General features: G+C 46.2%; 1 protein-coding gene across 1 annotated transcript; it reads left to right on the top strand.

Annotated features, from left to right (window-relative positions):
- Positions 1 to 516: 516 nt before the first annotated feature.
- shtn2 (shootin 2) lies at positions 517 to 17,757 on the top strand (the record flags this gene model as incomplete). Its single annotated transcript, XM_083905586.1, has 20 exons — positions 517 to 541; positions 1,834 to 1,901; positions 2,217 to 2,277; positions 2,406 to 2,500; positions 2,610 to 2,793; positions 2,881 to 2,978; positions 3,071 to 3,152; positions 4,187 to 4,281; positions 6,758 to 6,921; positions 7,223 to 7,356; positions 7,672 to 8,357; positions 11,448 to 11,579; positions 11,663 to 11,816; positions 15,866 to 15,989; positions 16,203 to 16,261; positions 16,482 to 16,579; positions 16,683 to 16,706; positions 16,807 to 16,860; positions 16,943 to 17,093; positions 17,600 to 17,757. 20 exons carry the CDS (start codon positions 517 to 519, stop codon positions 17,755 to 17,757), a joined length of 2,646 nt encoding a protein of 881 aa, XP_083761712.1.
- Between the last annotated feature and the right edge of the window lie 1,313 nt (positions 17,758 to 19,070).

The raw sequence follows: 19,070 nt of genomic DNA, 5'->3' as shown, positions 1-19,070 counted from the left end.
TCAGTGTTTGACATATCAGAGGTTGTGAACTCTGATGCTATTAGAGGAGTAACAGCAGCTTTACCTTTGCCTCAGCTACTTGAGTGACAATGATCTTGCAGTAGAGAGACGGCACAGTCTCATGAGAGAGACACACGAATAGACCGAGCCTACATTCTCTCAGTTTCTTTCACTGCATATAAGAGGTGAAAAGGTCACACACCTCCTCACTCCTAGAATACGCTTGTAACGTATATGATCAATAAAGTAATACAGATAAAAAACACTCTCATCGAGCTACAAATCCATGTTAGATGGCGAGTTCTGAAACTGTCTTTTGGCAAATGTAAAGAATAAGTTCCCTTTTTTTCTAAATCGTCTCAGTGGGGGAGGGTTTAAACACAAATTCCCACTTGCTTCCTTTATAATAAACCATGTGTGACTCGGGGAGAAAACATGTTTCTGTGTGTGCTGCTTAGATGTGGAGCTTAAAAAGTTAATTTATTAAGAAGAGAATAACTTAAAGCAGGTGACATGATGTGGGTCCAAGGTGAAGCAGAAGGTAAGACTTTCTCTATGTAGTTGACTCAAGGTTCAACCAAAGTCAGATAAGTTAAAATTGTTTTTGCTCATAGCTTAAGGTTTGCTGAATATTATGGAGTTGGTGTATGGATAGATTCAATGAGACCATGTTGAGATTTTATAATTTTATAAATGTCAAACAGTCTTCTGGCTTGACTTTATTATTTAAACGCTTTTAAATGTGTTGCATTCAAAGGGGAACGTGATCAAAATCAGTGTACAGAATGCATATGTGAAATTATTTAAAGCTACATAAGTTGCATGATGCAACTGCATATCCTTCACCCTTGTGTTTCAGATAGCATAAGCAACTGATGTTTTGTTTACCCATTGTGGGCTATTGTAAAAACAAGGAGGTCCAAAATGGTGAAAACCTAAATTTTACACACTTGACCTTTGAGTTTTGTCACTTGAGTCAGCACTGGTTTGTTTTATGATGTCAACTTTGTAAAACGTCAACACAGTGCTGGCCAAATTGCGATTCCGGAGGCTGGAGTTCAGATTCTTATGGGTGACGTCACGACCGGTTACCACCTGTTGCCATTGGTTGTTTGATCCAATCTGACCTCTCATCATTAGATATGACCAATTGTTCTACACTGGACCTTTTGATTTGAGTTTAAAGTGTATAAAACAGAATCTACAGCGCCTTAAAACACCATGATTATAGACTCCCAAGTGGCTTGAAGGCTGTTTTTGCTTGGATTGCTTTTTAATCAACAGGAGTGTCTTTTGAGGGTCTGAACATGCATGAAGACACATAAAACTTTGCCCAAAATTCAGAAGATATAAAAACATACATTTAATGGTGGTCAAGCAGGATGCCTTAAAGTCACCCCCTGGAACCTGTTAGTCCTAGAGGTGCCAAAGTTGGTATAGGCAAATGTATCAGGTGAATATGAGCAAAAAGATCTCCTGGAGCTATATTCTTAAGATGCTATTTTGAATTTTGTCAACATGTTTGACTAAAATGTCCTACTAGATTATCATGAGTGGTTTATTGTAAATAAATCACTTTAATTATATCAAGAAAGTGAAGTGTTGGAGCTGGAAACTTTAGTGCTTCTGAAGCCACTGAAAGTGGAACATGTTTATTCGTCATAATCCTGTGATTTCACTTCCTGCCTCTGGTCCTCCTTCAGAGGAGCCTCGTGAAGTTCCTCTTGCAGTCACGCTGACAATAATGTGACGATCTTGGGTTTTCTCTGTGCCATACTGCCTGTTCTCTGTTGTCAGTCTTGTGATGATAAAATGACTCTCTGTTTCTCACAGAGTCTGATGCAGAGAGTGATTTATTCTCCTCCTCCTCCTCCTCCTCCTCAGATGAAGGAGACTTTCAGGTATGAATGATGGTGACAAGCAGTAAATGATTTCTTAATTAATGTCACTATCTAAAGTGCATTAGAAACACCTGTATAAGAAGATGTGCTGTTACTGTGCCAACTGTCAGTGTTTAATCAGAGATGACCTTTGATATTCAATCATATTTAGTGAATAATAAGTGCACAAACTTTCTTATATGAACAAGGACAGATCGTGGTGTCTCAGCTGTCAGTTATAATTGAATAGAATGTGACCAAAATCAAATACATCAGTGTGTTTTATAATTGATCTTGTTTATCTGTTTTGTGTCTATTTTGATGGCTGATTGTTAGTATGAGCTCCTGGAAAAGCAGAGGGATGAAGCCAATCAAAGACTGTCTGAGTTGGAGGAAGGTGAGACGTTTTCTTCACCTTATTCAGCGAGGGAAAACCATGCAGATTGATGATTACACGCTAGAAAAGAAAGGTTGATTGAATCATAATTCAAATCTCTCTTCTCTTCTTATCCTTTTTTTTAACAGTCTCCAATCAGCTTCTGAAAGAGATGAGTGTACTGGAGCTCCAGTTCCAGATAGAGAGGTCATGCAGGGAAAGCGCTGAGGCTCTGGCTGTTAAGGTATCTCCTATAGTCACCTTTCCTTTCCTTATAACCTTTGCCATTTTCATACCAATAAAACAAATAATATCCACCAACAGCACTAATCTTCCCATCCCCTGTTTCCTAGGTGACCAAAGAGTACAAAGTCCTGAAGAGGCAGAGTCAGATGCCCGTCATCCCTGAAGAACTGCCCACTCTGACCTTTTTTGACCCGGGTCTTGACCCAACACTTAACGGTGACGTGGTCGATGCTGGTGAGGACAGTAGTGGTGAGGAGACGTTGCTGCTGGAGAGCCAAGCCAAGATTGCAGGTTTTTATCATTATTACCCCAGAAGAGTAATACAGTTGTGATTATTTGGCTGTAATGACATACTTATCTTCTCTATGTGTGTGTCAGAGCTGCAGGCATCAGTGGATGGACTGCTGGCTGAGAAGATGCAGTTGGAAGAAGAAAAAGAAGATCTGACCAAACAGCTGGATCAGCTTAGGGAGCAAGTATGTGTGTCTGTGCATATGTAAATGTGTTAGTGTGTGTGTGTGTACAGTATAAGTGTGTCTTATCACAGACCTTATTTGTTTTATCACAGCTCACACTGGAGGTAGAAGAGAAAGAGGCCGTACTGCGGAAAATTAACAAACAGAGCAAGACCATTAATAAAATCAAACGAGGTAAGTTTTCCTTACACCAGCTGTGTGACAAATTACATTTACTTAGAAATTCATCAGTAGTAAAAGATGGCCTTTACAAGTACATACCCGATTTTAGAACTAATTGGTTTTTCACACATGCAGAAATGTGAAGCATCAGTGAGTATGAACTGGCCCTAAAGAGAGGAGAAGAGCTTGACTCTTGTAACATGAAATGCCAGTGGGGTCAAATTATTTAAAGGTACAATATGTAGTATTTATGGGTTTATATAACCCAAAATCCACTTTTCTATACATATTATGTGCTCCTGCATTGTCTAGTCGCTGTATAATCGTTTTTGTTTCATTTTCGTAGTGTTTCAAAAAGTCATGTAAAATAACATGACCGCGGACCGCGGTTGCATAGCCACTGTTAGCAGCGAGACGCCATGTTTCTACCGGAGCCTGTAAGGACAAACGCGAGAGAACAAAACAAGCGTCTCTTTACTTGTAGCGGAAGTCCCGCCTCCACTCTCTCTGCGGCGTCTGCTACGGCCGCGGTAGTTCGCCCTCTCCCTCACCTCACGAACCTCATCTGCTGACACGGAGAAAGACGACGAGGACGACATTTGACCAGCTGCGGATACCGTAGCGCTCAGGGAAGGGAGGGGGTGAGCAGAGCAGCAGGTCTTTGTTGTAAATTTCAGCCTCTCCTCTAGATGGCACTATAAACTACTTATTTCCCCTTTAACATACCAATCAGATGAGAATCAGATGATGTCACACAAGAAAGCGGTCTTTAATGCATACTGTGGCCACACGTGTCCTCAAACCATCTGAATGTTGTTTCTGTGTTTGGATCTGAGTGTTGAGAGCCAAACTTAAGGTGATCTGCATGATATCGGATCACTCAGAATGGTTTGAACAGGGTCATACATATCATATAAAGACTCTTTCTGACAGACATAAGCATATAATAATTATCTCATGCATGAAAAATGTCACTCTCTGGCACTTTAGGGGCTGAAACATCTAATATTCCCCCCTCTTTTTTTTGTGTCTGTCTTTGTTTACAGTCTCTCAGCTTGTCACAGAAGAGTTTGCAGAAATGTCTCAGAGACTGGAGTTGGAGGAAGGCCTCCGGCAACATGCTGAAGACTTTGCCCACCAGGTCTGAGTGCATGCCAAATATGTGTGTGTGTGTGTGCGTGTGTGTGTGTGCGTGCGTGTGTTTTCAGTCATGGCATAAAACATTTTGTCGTACATTCACACCTATGTATACTGAGGGTGACAGGTCGTGCCACAGGAAGCGAGCAGGAGTGTTGGCGCTGACCTTAGAGCAGCTATGGTGAACAGACGGACACTTGGACAAGGGGGGGATCAGTGAGAGGTGTGTGTGTGTGTGTGTGTGTGTGTGTGTGTGTGTGTGTGTGTGTGTGTGTGTGTGTGTGTGTGTGGAGTGAGCACACACACACACACACACACACACACACTGCTTCTGTCAGGGAGCAGCTGATGTGGTGGGACAGGAGACGGGGGTCTCCATTCTCTGTTTTCACACTGATGACACTTTAGTCAAAATCCAGGCGTTCCCTCCCTGTGTGTGTGTGTGTGTGTGTGTGGATGCATTCACACTCCCAAGACAAAGGCTGAAACACACTTGTACACATGCAGATAAAACACCGATTCAAATGCATCCTCACATACAAAGTTTTGCTGCCCCCACCTGCTCCTATAATGAAGGCCTTTTCTTTCAAAAAAAACCTTCCATTTAGCCCCTCCCTCCCATAATTAGTGGTCATCACTGCGACGGAGGGAGAATAGTGGTCTTTAAGCACAAACATGTCTTTGCCTGACACCTTTATGTTTTGCGGAGCATATAGCAATTGTTGCCTTTGTGCGCAGTGTCCTCCATTTACTGGACAGACACACAATGGGCTGCCTCACAGGGGTCCTTACCTGTGAAAAGGACCCCCAACTGTTCACACAATTCAGCCCCTTTACTCCCAATTCATGGTAAAAGACCCCCCTCCCCGTGCTGAATGCCTCTTGTATGCACTACTATTTGTCTGTTTTCAGGGTGTTTTGAAAACAGCACCCTTTCACACCTCTTCGCTGTGATGCATGGTGGTATAATGATGCAGGGCCTCAAACAGGAAACAATTTAGAAGTTTTTTTTCCCCTCTGTGTGTATCTTTGTCTCTTTGTGTTGCTGAACTTGTGTGTGTGTTTGTATGTATGAAATAATTGCACTAATTGCTGTGTGAAAATTGGTGCCTTGGAGATTAGAGTGCTGTAATTTGCAGTGTGGAACCTTGCGCTGCATGTTGTGGTGTATCCCTTTTCGATTGGTCAAAAAAACCCAGGTTTAAACTGATTTTTCACCAGTGGGAATGTGCTTCATCGTTTTTTATCGTATTTATCTCCAATCAATGGGAACATAAAACTCTTCTTCATCTACTTCCATCGCCTCCAGTGCAATGCTACAACAAGCATTCATCGACTTTCATTTTAGCATTAATTACTTGGGACAGCACTTAATATAATTTATTTAATCCATACAAAGGTTTCATACAGAGCCACTTTTTAAAGATGGCAAACTATCATGACCCAAATCACAACATTAATTGTGATAAGAGCAAATGTGTGCAGAAAGTACCATTTTTAATTGGGAAATTAATAAGTTCTGAGCGATGTATGGATGTAATGTAAAACATATACACATATATAAAATTCGGCAAATTTGTTTGAGGATCCCGCCAAAATGTTATCCCCACAATCCATAAGTAGGTCTAGCACCAGTGTTTGGGAACCAGAGATGTAAACCATCAACTAAAGAGAGGCCAAAGTAAAAGATGCAAGAAAAATGATTCACCCTAACCTTATCACTAAGGGCTATGGAGTTGTTCTTTGTCTTCCTCCAACTTTTAATGTGTCGATAACATCATTATTGTCAAGATATTTATCTTCAATCAATGGGAACATAAAACTCTTCTTCATCTACTTCCATCGCCTCCAGTGCAATGCTACGACAAGCATTCATCGCGCACTCTCCATACTTTGATTTGCCCGTTCAGTCTGGCCGTTGGACTGGGGGTGATAACCGGAGGTGAGGCTGACGGAAGCGCCCAGAGCCGAGCAGAACGCCTTCCACACCTGTGACGTGAATTGAGGACCCCTGTCCGAAACAATGTCTTTGGGGAACCCATGGAGACGGAACACATGGTCGACCAGTAGATCTCCAGTTTCAGTGGCAGTGGGAAGCTTGGGTAGTGGAATGTAGTGCACAGCCTTAGAGAACCGGTCAACCACTGTCAGGACCGTGGTGTTGAGGCGAGACGGTGGAAGACCAGTGACGAAATCCACTGCGATGTGGGACCATGGGCGACGGGGAACGGAGAGAGGATTCAGGAGGCCGGCTGGAGGGCGATTGGACGTCTTCCCTCGGGTGCAGATGGGACAGGCTTGAATGAAGGTTGACGTGTCTTCCAGCATGGAGGGCCACCAGAACCGTTGTCGAAGGAAGTGAAGGGTGCGGTTGTTACCTGGATGGCAGGTAAGTATGGATCGGTGAGCCCATTGTAGAACCTCCGAACGTGCGGAGCTGGGCACGAAGAGCCGGTTAGGCGGACCGTTTCCCGGGTCAGGTTCCTCAAGCTGGGCCCGTCGAACCACCTCCTCCACCGGCCAGGATGCAGCCCCAACGATGCAGGAGGGAGCCACGATTGGATAGGGAGATGAGGAAGGTGGATCAGGTGAGAATTGTCTTGACAGTGCTTCAGGTTTCACATTACGAGAGCCTGGTCGGAAGGTGAGGGTGAAAGAGAAGTGACCCAGGAAGAGGGCCCAGCGTGCCTGTCTGGAATTAAGTCTCTTGGCATCTCGTAAATAAGACAGGTTTTTGTGATCAGTCCAGACTATAAAAGGAAGGGACGCTCCCTCCAGCCAGTGCCTCCACTCCTGTAGTGCCATGACGACAGCCAGCAGTTCTCGATTCCCCACGTCGTAGTTGACTTCAGCTGGGGATAGGCGGCAACTGAAGAAGGCGCAGGGATGTAGCTTCTGGTCTGAAGTCGAGCTTTGAGAAAGGACTGCACCAACCCCTGTGTCAGAAGCGTCCACCTCCACGATGAACTGGAGGGAGGGATCAGGGTGGGAGAGAATGGGAGCAGAAGTGAAGAGCTCCTTGAGGTGGTTGAAGGCGGTGTCAGCGTCGCTGGACCAGGAGAAAGCTCGTTGTGGCGAAGTCAGTCAAGTGAGGGGTTCCACCACCTTGCTGTAGTTTCTGATGAATCGCCTGTAGAAGTTGGCGAACCCCAGAAAACGCTGCAGCTGCTTTCGTGTGGAGGGAGTGGGCCAGTCTTTCACAGCGCTGATCTTTGCAGGATCTGGTGATAGCTTCCCCTGGTCCACGATAAACCCCAGGAAAGGAACAGACGAGGCGTGGAACGAACATTTCTCTGCTTTGGCGTATAGTTTGTTTTCCAACAGTCTTTGTAGTACGATTCGAACATGCTGGACGTCATGTACATGCTGGACGTGTTCCTCTTCTGTTTCTGAGAAAATCAGTATATCGTCGAGGTAAACGAACAGGAATTTGTCCAGCATATCTCGCAGCACGTCGTTCACCAGATGTTGGAAAACAGCTGGGGCGTTGGTCAGACCGAAGGGCATCACCAGATATTCGAAGTGACCAATCGGGGTGTTGAAGGCCGTCTTCCATTCATCGCCCTCCCGAATACGAACCAGATGGTAGGCGTTGCGGAGATCAAGCTTGGTAAAGATCCTAGCCTTGCAGAGTGGGCTAAATGCAGCGTCCATAAGGGGAAGAGCGTACTTGTTGTGAATGGTGATGTCATTAAGTCCGCGGTAGTCGATGCAGGGTCTCAGAGTTCCATCTTTCTTCCGGACGAAGAAAAACCCTGCACCGACTGGAGAAGAGGACGGACGTATGAGTCCCGCGGCCAACGACTGATTAATATAGTCCTCCATGCTGCTGCGTTCGGTCTGGGACAGATTGTACATTCGACTGGATGGCAGCATAGCACCAGGGAGGAGGACGATCCCACAGTCGTACGGGCGGTGAGGAGGAAGGGAGAGAGCCAGTTCTTTGGAGAAGACCTCACCGAGGTCGTGGTAGGCCTTGGGGATCGAAGACAGGTCTGGGACTCTTGGCGTCGTGGCAGGAACCATGGCGGAAGACGGCATGGCGGAGTGGAGACACTGGGAGTGACAGGGAACGCTCCAGTCGGAAAGTTGCCCCGTTGCCCAGTCGAATCGGGGGTTGTGAAGAGCCAACCAGGGAAGACCCAAAACGACCGGTGCCGACGAGGACGGAATCAGGAACAGCTGTAAAAGTTTGTGGTGGTTGCCGGAGAGGACGAGGGTGATGGGTTGCGTGCGATGAGTCACAGTTGCCAAGATTCTGCCGTCCAAGTCGAGGATCTTCTTGGGTTCCTGGAGAGGCACCGTGGGGATCCCAGCCTGGTTAGCGGTCTGCAGTTCGATGAAGCAATCGTCGGCCCCGGAATCGACCAAGCAGGACAGGGATTTTGACTGCTGTGCCCACCGAATCTTGCCAGGGAGAGATACACGTTTGTGGTTGGAACAGGAAACAGCTCCGCCCGCCAACACTCCTGCGTGTGTTGACAGGCTTAGTCTTTTGGCCGTATGGGGCAGGAGCTACGCCGATGTTCCAGCGCCCCACAGTACAAGCACGCTCCACTCTTAAGCCTCACCGTCCGCTCTGCGGAAGTGAGCCGAGTCCGACCCAGCTGCATGGGTTCGGGAGGATCAGAGAGAGGTAGAGGGAGAGAAAGAGGAGCGTGTGAGGAAGTAGGTGACCTATTCGGGGTTGACGGTGATGAGCTAGCTACTCGACGTGAACTAGTGATTCTTTCATGACGTCTCTCCCGGATGCGGTTATCTAGCTGGATCGATAAAGCGTTAAGTGAGTCAAAGTCAGAAGAATCGTTTCGAGTGGCTAATTCATCCCGTATCTCCCCATTAAGGTTTTCAATAAACATAGCACGAAGCGCTGAATCATTCCAGCCGCTTTCCGCGGCATGGATACGGAATTGGATCGAGAAGTCAGCGACGGAAGAGTTACCCTGGTTTGTATTGATTAATCGCGTAGCGATATCTGACTCTTGAAGTGAATGATCAAAAACTTTTCAGAGATCGGTTGTGAATGAACTATAGCTAACGGAAGCCGGAGCGGCGCTACAAAGTGTGGCTGTTGCCCACTGAGCAGCTCGTCCCGACAACAGGTTAACCACAAAAGCAATCTTCGTGCAATCATTAGGGTAAGTGAGGGGTTGTAGATTAAAGACCAGTGAACATTGAAATAAAAAACTGGAACATTTCCCAATTTCACCGGAGAAACGCTCGGGGATAGGCACGAATGGTTCCCGTGGTGCAGTAGCAGAAGCGGCTAACCCGAAGCTACCCGGAACAGCGTTCCTCTCTGAGTTAGCGGAGGAGGAAGTGTCTGCAACTGCAGGAGGACTAGCAGTTCTAGCGGAGCTAGCCATTAGCTCCCGAAGCGAGTTAGTTATCTCGCTGAGCATCTGACTGTGACGGCCGATCAACGTACCCTGTGCAGAAAGTGCCTGTCTCAGCGCGTCAACGTCCGCCAGGTCCATGTTTGGTCAGATCGTGATGTCATGATTAACTTAGGAGGTGGACCCGGAAGCAGACGGAGACGGTAAGTATGTTCAAAACAAAAGTAATATTTATTTACAAAAAAGGATAACAAAAAGCGACTTCCAAAACTAGTGGAAGTGAGTGAGTGAACGAGAGACAGACAGAGAGAAATGAGAGTGCAATTGCTACAGGATCGGCTCAGCAGAATGGCGGCGTTCCAGCACGGAACAAACTCACTGGTTTGGGAGTTTACTGAGGAGATTCCCAGGAGCGTAGGGAAACAGGAAACAACCAGTAGTTTCACGGAGGTGCAGGAGACGTGGCGACCTGGAGCGAGGAGAGGCGAGTGAGTATCCACAGCAGGTAAGTTTAAGCAACAGAAGAACAGCATGTCTTTACCAACTGAAGGTGAAAAACGATCTGACGCCGGTGAAGAGGAACAGCTCCGCTTATAAGTCCTCCTGATTGCTCATCAGGAGCAGGTGAGGCGGAGCCGCGCAGGTGTAGACAATCACCGGCGTCTGAGAGAATGTAGGTCAGCCACGCCCCCTGCAGAGTGAGAAGGAAGGAAAGGAAAGCAGCAGCAGTACACAAACACAAATAATAGACAATATAATGAAAATAAAGAGGAATGTGCAGGTGAGATCGTGACAATTATTCACACATTGGTGACACTTAAAATGCTTTAAAAATCTCAGGTATATCTCAGGTATATTCCTGTTGATTTTAGTCAATTCGTTTACAGAGAGCTGGCCAGATCTGCAGCTTTGGTTTGTTCTGAGAATGCAGAAATGAAAACCACTTTTTCCCTCACACTTTCTTGTCTCTGAGGAAGTACCCTGTTACACAAGATGGGTTTCCATTGGTTTAAACAGCGATTTTTGATTTGGGCTCAAAGAGGAAACACAGAAGATTAAAAAAAACTCTAGAAAATGCCAGATGGGAGGTGGAAAAGTTAAAAATATTGATAAAAGATGAATGCAAATAAGTGCAATGGAAACAGGTTTAGTGAATAAAGGATGGTGTTTAGAAATCACATGACTATCAACCAATATTTGCTTGGTATTGCTTGCCCTACATCAGCTGAGATTGGCACAGCAACTCCTGCGATCCTCATGTGGACGATAAAGCTGTTGAAGATGGATGGATATCTTTTATTGGCATTGCTTCTGATTTGCTTCACTCTTGTCTTTTTTTATTAACTATAGAAACACACAAAGCAAACTATAGTTCCTCCACTCTCCTCTTATTGTCCAACAATCATATTTTACCTCAGTATATACATCAGTGAAGCTCATGCCCGTCATTTAAGAGCACATTACAGCAAATATGATTTCTTTCACACCAGGGAAGAAAAAACACAACTATCAAGGCAAAACCTGACGTCTTTCATTTTCCGTCATAAAGCCACATACAATAATGCAGGCAAAACGCTTTGTCTCACAGCTTTATCATCCTGTTTGCATTGTTGTTTCCTTTCAGTGAGGATTCCAAGTCATTGATTAGCAAAACAGTGGTTTGAAAACACTTTCTCTGCATTGTGACAACCACATGTGGAGCAGAAAATTAACACACTGAGATCTTGCTTTATTTTTCTTCTAATTGTGTTTTATTGTTATTTTCTTGGTAAGCTGTTAAATATTGTAGCATGTAAGAAGGTAACGCTGGGTTTGGTTTGTGTGGTTTCTCCAGGTGATGGAACAGCAGATGGTGGAAAACACGCCCAGTGTGGTGCAGAGTTCAGACACCGGCCTGCAGCTGCAGCAGATGCTGGAGCAGATCGGCGCAGTCCTGAGTGACATACAACACCACTATCAGGACCAGGTGTGTGTAGTAGGAGGAAGAGGAGTGTTGAAATGTCCCTCAGTCTCAAGTGATTTTTCTTCATGATATCTTGTTCCACTCAGGTAAAACAGAGTCAGAGCTCAGTGGAAGACAGCAGTGTCCTCTCTGAGCTGCAGAGCCTGAAGGAGCAGGTGGAGATGAGTGAGAAGGAGAGAAATGCCCTGGAAACTCAGCTGTCCGAGGCTAACGGCACCGTCACACAGCTGCAGGAGGAAGGTACTTGTGAGCTTTCCCATTCACTGCGGTTCAGGAAGGACGCAGGATGGATTTCAGTGAGCACAGTCCGGTTTATTGTAAAAGAAATAATCAAGCAAACAAAGGAAGACAGCTGTGGTCTCTGCGCTCTCTCGCCGTGACTCTTTCTTCACCGTACTGTAGCTCACCTCCCGCTGAGCTAGCTTCCGGCTGATGTACAGTACGGGGAGGTCGACCCCCTCCACCTACTGGGACAAAACAGCCCCCAGCCGGCTGTTCGAGGCGTCGGTCTGCAGGATGAAAGGGAGAGAAAAGTTAGGTGTATATAAAAGTGGCTCCCCACAGAGGGCTTGCTTTACCCTCTCAAACGCCAGCTGACACGGCTCCGTCCACTGGACCGGATCTGAGGAACCTTTTCGGGTCATGTCGGTTAGGGGGCTGGTCAGCTCCGAGAAGGCCGGGATGAACCTCCTATAGTAACCCGCCAGCGCCAGAAACCTCCTAACCTCTTTTTTGGTCTTGGGTCTTGGGCAGGCTGCAACCGCTGCGGTCTTTTGTATCTGTGGCCGCACCTGCCCTCCCCCCAAGTGGTACCCCAAATACCGTACCTCCCTCCGTCCAACTGCCCACTTCCCTGGATTGGCCGTGAGCCCCGCCTTCCTCAGGGACTCCAGCACCGCTCCCACCTGCTGCATATGCTGCTCCCAGGTCTCACTATGAATGATGACATCATCCAAGTAGGCCACAGCATATGCAGAGTGAGGCCGCAGCACCCGGTCCATGAGGCGCTGGAACGTAGCTGGGGCTCCGAACAATCCAAACAGAAGCGTGACAAATTGGTACAAACCATACGGAGTGGAGAAGGCCGTTTTCTCCCTGGACTCTGACGACAACGGAATCTGCCAGTAGCCCTTAGTCAAATCCAGTGTCGTAAAAAAGCGAGCCGTGCCCAGCCGATCCAGGAGTTCGTCGACCCGGGGCATTGGATAGGCATCGAATTTGGACACCTCGTTGACTCTACGGTAGTCCACACAGAACCTTATTGACCCATCGGACTTGCGAACCAGTACAATGGGGCAACACCAGTCACTGTTGGACTCTTCTATTACCCCCATCTCTAACATGGCCTGAAGTTCTGCCTGAACAGTTTTCCTCTTGTGTTCTGGCAGCCGATAGGGTCGTGAACGTACTGTCACACCCGGGGAAGTTTCTATGTGGTGGTGTATGAGGTTTGTGCGCCCTGGCAGGGAAGAGAACACGTCGGCAAACTGCCGCTATAACGAGGCCACGTCTGCTCTCTGGCCCGGCGAGAGATGGTCGTCAACGGGGACCGGCGCCAACCTGTTCGATCTAGTCACCTCCGGTCCCAGCTCATCGCTCTCAATCACCGTGGTGGCCAGAGAAACAGACGCCACCTCCCTCCAGGCTTTGAGGAGGTTGAGGTGGTAAATCTGTGTTGCTCCACCCCTGTCAGAACGCACAACCTCATAGTCAACATCCATCTCGCCGTGTGACCACAAAGGGCCCTTGCCACTTGGCGAGTAATTTGGAGCTAGACGATGGTAGCAATAGAAGCACTTTATCTCCCGGTGAAAACTGTCTAAGTTTAGCCCCTCTGTTGTACAGCCGCTGTTGACGTTCCTGGGCCTGGAGCAAATTCTCCCGATAACTGACCCAGTGAATGGAGCTTTGCTCGCAGGTCCAGGACGTGCTGTACCTCATTTTTACTGGTGCTTGGACCCACCTCCCAGTTTTCCTTAACCAGGTCCAAGACACCCCGAGGTTTTCTGCCGAACAGAAGTTCAAAGGGCGAAAAACCCGTGGAGGCCTGGGGCACCTCCCGCACTGCAAACAACAGAGGGTCCAACCATTTATCCCAATTACGACTATCCTCGTTAACGAACTTACGAATCATGTTCTTTAGTGTTTTGTTAAACCCCTCCACCAGGCCGTCAGTCTGGGGATGGTACACACTAGTCCGAATTGAGCGGACGCCCAGTAATTCGTATAGCTCGCATAGTGTACGTGACATAAATGATGTGCCCTGGTCAGTCAGGATCTCTTTCGGGATCCCAACTCGGGAGATGACCTGAAACTGTGCCTGTGCAACACTCTTCGCCGAGATGCTGCGCAGGGGTACTGCCTCGGGATAGCGCGTTGCATAGTCCACTAGAACTAATACAAAGCGATATCCCCGTGCGCTCCGGTCTAATGGCCTGATGAGGTCCATGGCAAGTCTATCAAAAGGGACCTCCATTAATGGTAATGGGCGCGATGGCGCTTTTGGAGTGGCTGGAGGGTTGACTAATTGGCATTCGCGGCAGGATGCACACCACCGACTCACATCTGCCCGAATGCCCGGCCAGTAAAATCGGGCCATGATCCGGTTCAGTGTTTTATCATATCCTAGGTGACCCGCCATGGGGTTGTGGTGAGCCGCCTGGAAAATTGTTTCTCGGTGGCTTTTTGGGACTAACAACTGGGAGAGCTCTTCCCCTGTTTGAGCGTCACGACTCACTCTGTATAAACGGTCTTTAATGACCACAAAGTAGGGGTGAGTGAGTGCTGCGTTAGGGTGAACCGGACAACCATCAATTTCCATCACTTGGTCAAAGGCGTGGCAGAGGGTCTCATCCCGAGACTGCGCGAGTGGAAAATCTTCCATGGGGGCTATTTGTGGCCCCCCCCCAGCAGCGTCGGTATGCGGCACCTCCGCCTCACCACTAAGGACAGCACATAACTCACATTTCCCTGACTTACGTGACCGCACCCTCATGGTTTCCCCCGCTAAGCTCGTAAACCCCGGCCAATTTGTTCCCAAAATTAGAGGGTGCGTGAGGCGAGTACTAACTCCAGCCTTTACTCTATGTTTTTTCCCTTTAAAATAAATTTCCAGAGCCACCACAGGATAATCGTGAGTATCCCCATGCACACACCTCACCCTCACCCACGATGCCTCTAACAATGCCCCCGGTCGAACCAAGCGCTGATGGATCATGGTCTGTTCACAACCAGAATCCAGCAGAGCTTGGTGTGTACCCCCTTGTATACATACCGGTATATGGTACGTCCCTTCCGAACCGGGGGCCGGCGGCCCAGCAACCCGAACCACTTGCCCCACTTCCATGAGTGGGCACTCCGCCCTGATGTGGCCGGGCGGCCCACACCGCCAGCACACCTGCCCTGGCGTCTGAGGAGCCCCCCAGGGTGCCAGGTGATCAGACACGTAGGCTGGGCCCTGTGGAAAAGACGGCAGAGAGTAATTAGTGGACCGGAGCGATGCATGCTCCGGCTGTTGTGTGTGTGTGTGTGTGTGTGTGGGTGTGGTGCAGGAGCCAATGCCGCTGCCGCTGGAAACCTCCTCCTCGGGGCTGGGGTAGGACGGCCTGCAGGGGTCGTCACTGGCCTGGCCTCCTCCCTCATGCTCCGCCGGGGAAGAGAGAGATGGTCCTCCGCGAGGACGATCGCTGCCTCGATGTTGGCGGGGCGGTGGCACTGGACCCAATTGGCCGTAGATGATGGTAATCCCGCGATGAACTGCTCCAGTGCCACCTGTCCAACGACTTCCTTGGCGGAGTGGGTCCCCGGCTGGAGCCAGCGCACCGCTGCGTCCAGGAGCTGCTGCGCATATGCAAAGGGGCGCCCGGCTTCTTCAAACGAGAATCTTCAATCTTCAATCTTCGGGTTCGAGATCATAAGTCCCTCCCACTAATTTAGCACAGACAGACACATTAGCGTCATACAGGACAGACTACCCAAAAACCTTTATATTGTACTCCCTGAAGGAGTTCTCTCTTTATTTTTATAAAGCTCCAGTGTGTAACTTCTTTTGCCAAAACACTGCTACATCGCTCATGTTTCAGAGACCCAGGGTTAATTCCTTAACCTTAACGCTTTTTCCAGCGTAGCTGTTACAGTCTTCCACCTTAAAACACATCGCCCTGTGTCTCCAGAGACACAAAAACAAAACACGGCTATACTTACATCGTGTGCAGCGGATAGACTGAACATTTGTTAAAAAGTTACACACTACAGCTTTAATTGCAGTGTTTATTTGTCTTCCTTTGTAGTGAAACAGTTACAGGAAACACAGACGAGGGAGCAGACACCTGATGAAGTAGTGGAGAAATCCCCTCCTCCTCCTCCACCTCCTCCACCTCCACCACCTCCACTACCTTCCACTCCTGTCATCAAGTACATGCTTCCTCTACCATTGAACTGATGCAGAGTTTCAGTGACTGGTCTCAGTTCCACCTGGTTGTTAAATTTTGGTTTCAGAGGCTTTTTACTCCCTGACAGAAACATGAATGATTTAAAAATAATTATAATAAATTTATGCAAGCAGTAAAATAGGAATGTGATGAATAATGATTAATTGATACCTGTGACTTCTCTCACTCTGTTTAGTGCACTTGATTTCCTGAGGAGCAGGAGGAAAGATGGAGCCAGTAAAAATGTGTCAAACAGTGAGTCTGTGTTCAGTATTTAGAATTATATGTTTCCTGTTATTTCAAGAAACAATTTGCATTGTAGATATTTCCTTTGCTTTTCACTCAACTTTGGAAAAAGTTACATGAGAAAAATATGATTTTGATTTTAAAGAAATGACCAAAATGTGAACACAGAGCGGAAACACCAGTAATTGATTGATGATATGTTTATGTTTATTCCATAATAATCTTTAAGAACCAGCATCTGAGTTGGATCCGAGGGCAAAAGCAGTAGACGAGATGATGGACAGAATAAAAAAAGGAATAATCCTGAGGCCCGTCAAGAAAGTACAGGTATATAAACTGTATTGACAAACACTTGCTATGTTGTTTGAATGTATGTTTGCATTTTAAGCATGCATATGACTTACTTTTTCACCATCCATCCACCTTTCAGGAGGAAGATGACAGTTCATGGACGGTCAGTAAACTCTATCTATGCCTTTGTTCCTTTTTGTTTTCACTTTCAGGAAGTCGTTAATTTAATTGATTAATTTCATTAATTTCAAATCTTGTTCCAGGATCAGAGGAGTAAAAACAGAAAATCCGCCATAATGGAGTTAAAAGGAATGCTGGTAAAAAAAAATTAATAGACAATAAATAAATAAATAAATATAACACCAATTGGCTGCATTTTGAAACTGTCTCACGCACCAGGGCAACATGAAATGTCAGCACCTACGCAGAGCGTTGTCCAGGAGAGGGACCGGCCGAAAAGTTGGGGAGACTGAGCTCCTTCTGGTGCTGCAGAGGAGAAGGAGAGCGATTGGGGAGAACCAGGACACATCGTCCACGAACCAAAATAACGGTAACGGTCCCCCATCTCAAATCTATGTTACCCATGATGTTACGATGTCTTTAAGATCCTGTTCAGACCATGATTGACATTTCTACGGTTGTGATTATGCGTGCAGCTGCTGGTGATCAGTGAAGTCTTTCACTGTTTTGAATTCAACATTAAATCTCATTAAAATGTGGTTTATGATTATGTGTAATGAAACTCCATAGATAATAATGATGTGTTTCAAACCAGCTTTTTTTCTAAGACTTTTTATCTAATTACATTATTGATATTTTCCACAAGCATTTTCTTACTGAACTACAAAAATTTATTAAAAAGTTAAAAAAAGAAATAAGCATGAGATCACTTCCAGGGTTCACCTCCTTTGATCTGCATGCTAAGAGCTTGTAGCCTCTGTAATATTTATAGCACAGAACAGAGTGCTATATTATATCAGTGCAGTCAGCTGTTGTTACCCATGCTCTGCTTCTCATATTTTGGATGTGTGCCTAATGTGATAATCTCACTGTCAGACCTCCAGCCAGGAGCACTGTGCATCCCAGCAGCAGGAGATGCTCCCTGGGCAGGCGAGAGCAGCGGCGCTCCCGTGCTCCGCAGACTGAAGCAGAACAGGGAGAAGAGAGACTCGCGCATCAGAGCGTCGGCGCTGATCATCAACCAAGATAACTGAGGCGACAACACACACACCTTTAATGCAGTTTACAATGATGATTAAGTGCACATGCAGGTTTTTTGTCAAAACAGAATATCAGTCTCTTAACAAAAGCCTCACCAAATAAAATTATGCCTGCTTCAGATTATGAAAATTACTCCAATATAATGTGATTTCATGTATAATTGAACACCTATGAAAATAAATAAGTAACAGAAAAATGACTTATCATAGTTCGTAGTAATTACTTTTATCCTGCTGTAATTAAAAAGCAATTGAGTTACTTGAAATTAGTAGCTGTGATTAGTTACTTTTTGTTCGTATGTCTGTTGCTTTTTCTCACCATAGACTGCCTTTTCCAGCGGGAAACTGGTGTTTGAACCTCTCACTCTTCTGCACCAAAGTCCATAGAGAAAAAACAGTGTTTTTAGCTCACAGAGAAACAGAAGTTGCGGGTCTACTGCTGCCTCGTTTGGTAAGTCTGTGTCTCTGGTCAATTCAAATTAAGGATTTCAAGCACCGAAGTCACAAGATAACAAATAAGATATTTCTGATTAAGGCAGCAGTGGATCAAACACTCACACTGTATGATGGGATGTAAAATCTCAGATTTTTTTGTGGACTTTGGTGGAGTGTGAGGTTAACACTCACTGCGGTTCAGGAAGGACGCAGAGTTTCCAGCCTAAAAAGGTTGTCTAATGGAGAGAAAAAGCAAGGGATACATACAAGTATTGCAGACTTAACCCAGCATAGATTTTATTAGATGAGAGTTTTGATAAGTGGCAAAAATCTGCCTTTTCTCTTCTTTCTTTACTGTTAGCCATTTCACCCATGAGAGAATAATACGGAGGTCAATGGAAGCAGTGGCACGCTTGGTGATTGCAGTGTTTATTATGTCAGTGTGAATATTTCAACATGAAATTCTTGCTTCTTTGACCTCATACAAAGAACTAAAGGTTTAAATAAAGACTTACTATACTCGGATCAGATACAGTGAGAAAATGCCTTTGAATACTTGTTTTCTTGTCTCAGAACAATCAGATCAGATCAGATGATCAGCAGACATCAAATCTGTCATTCATAACCAAACAATAACAAAGAAAAGCATTTATTTCAAATTCCATTCCACCTTATTCTGCACCTAAAAGCTGCTACTTGTCAGACGATATAGCGCCACGTTATCCATGTTTAATGGCCGACATCATGCTTTTTGGGTGCTTGGGTTTTTAGTTTATTTAAGTGCAAGTTACAGGATTTCGGATATGGAGGAAAGAAACACCTTTAAATATGAATTCACACACTTATCTCGTGAAGTGTCTGTCTCTTAAAAC

This window comes from Microchirus variegatus (assembly GCF_963457635.1).
Source record: "Microchirus variegatus genome assembly, chromosome: 2".
Taxonomy (NCBI): domain Eukaryota; kingdom Metazoa; phylum Chordata; class Actinopteri; order Pleuronectiformes; family Soleidae; genus Microchirus; species Microchirus variegatus.
The sequence above is the reverse complement of the archived record's forward strand: the minus strand, read 5'-3'. Positions and strand labels throughout refer to the sequence as shown.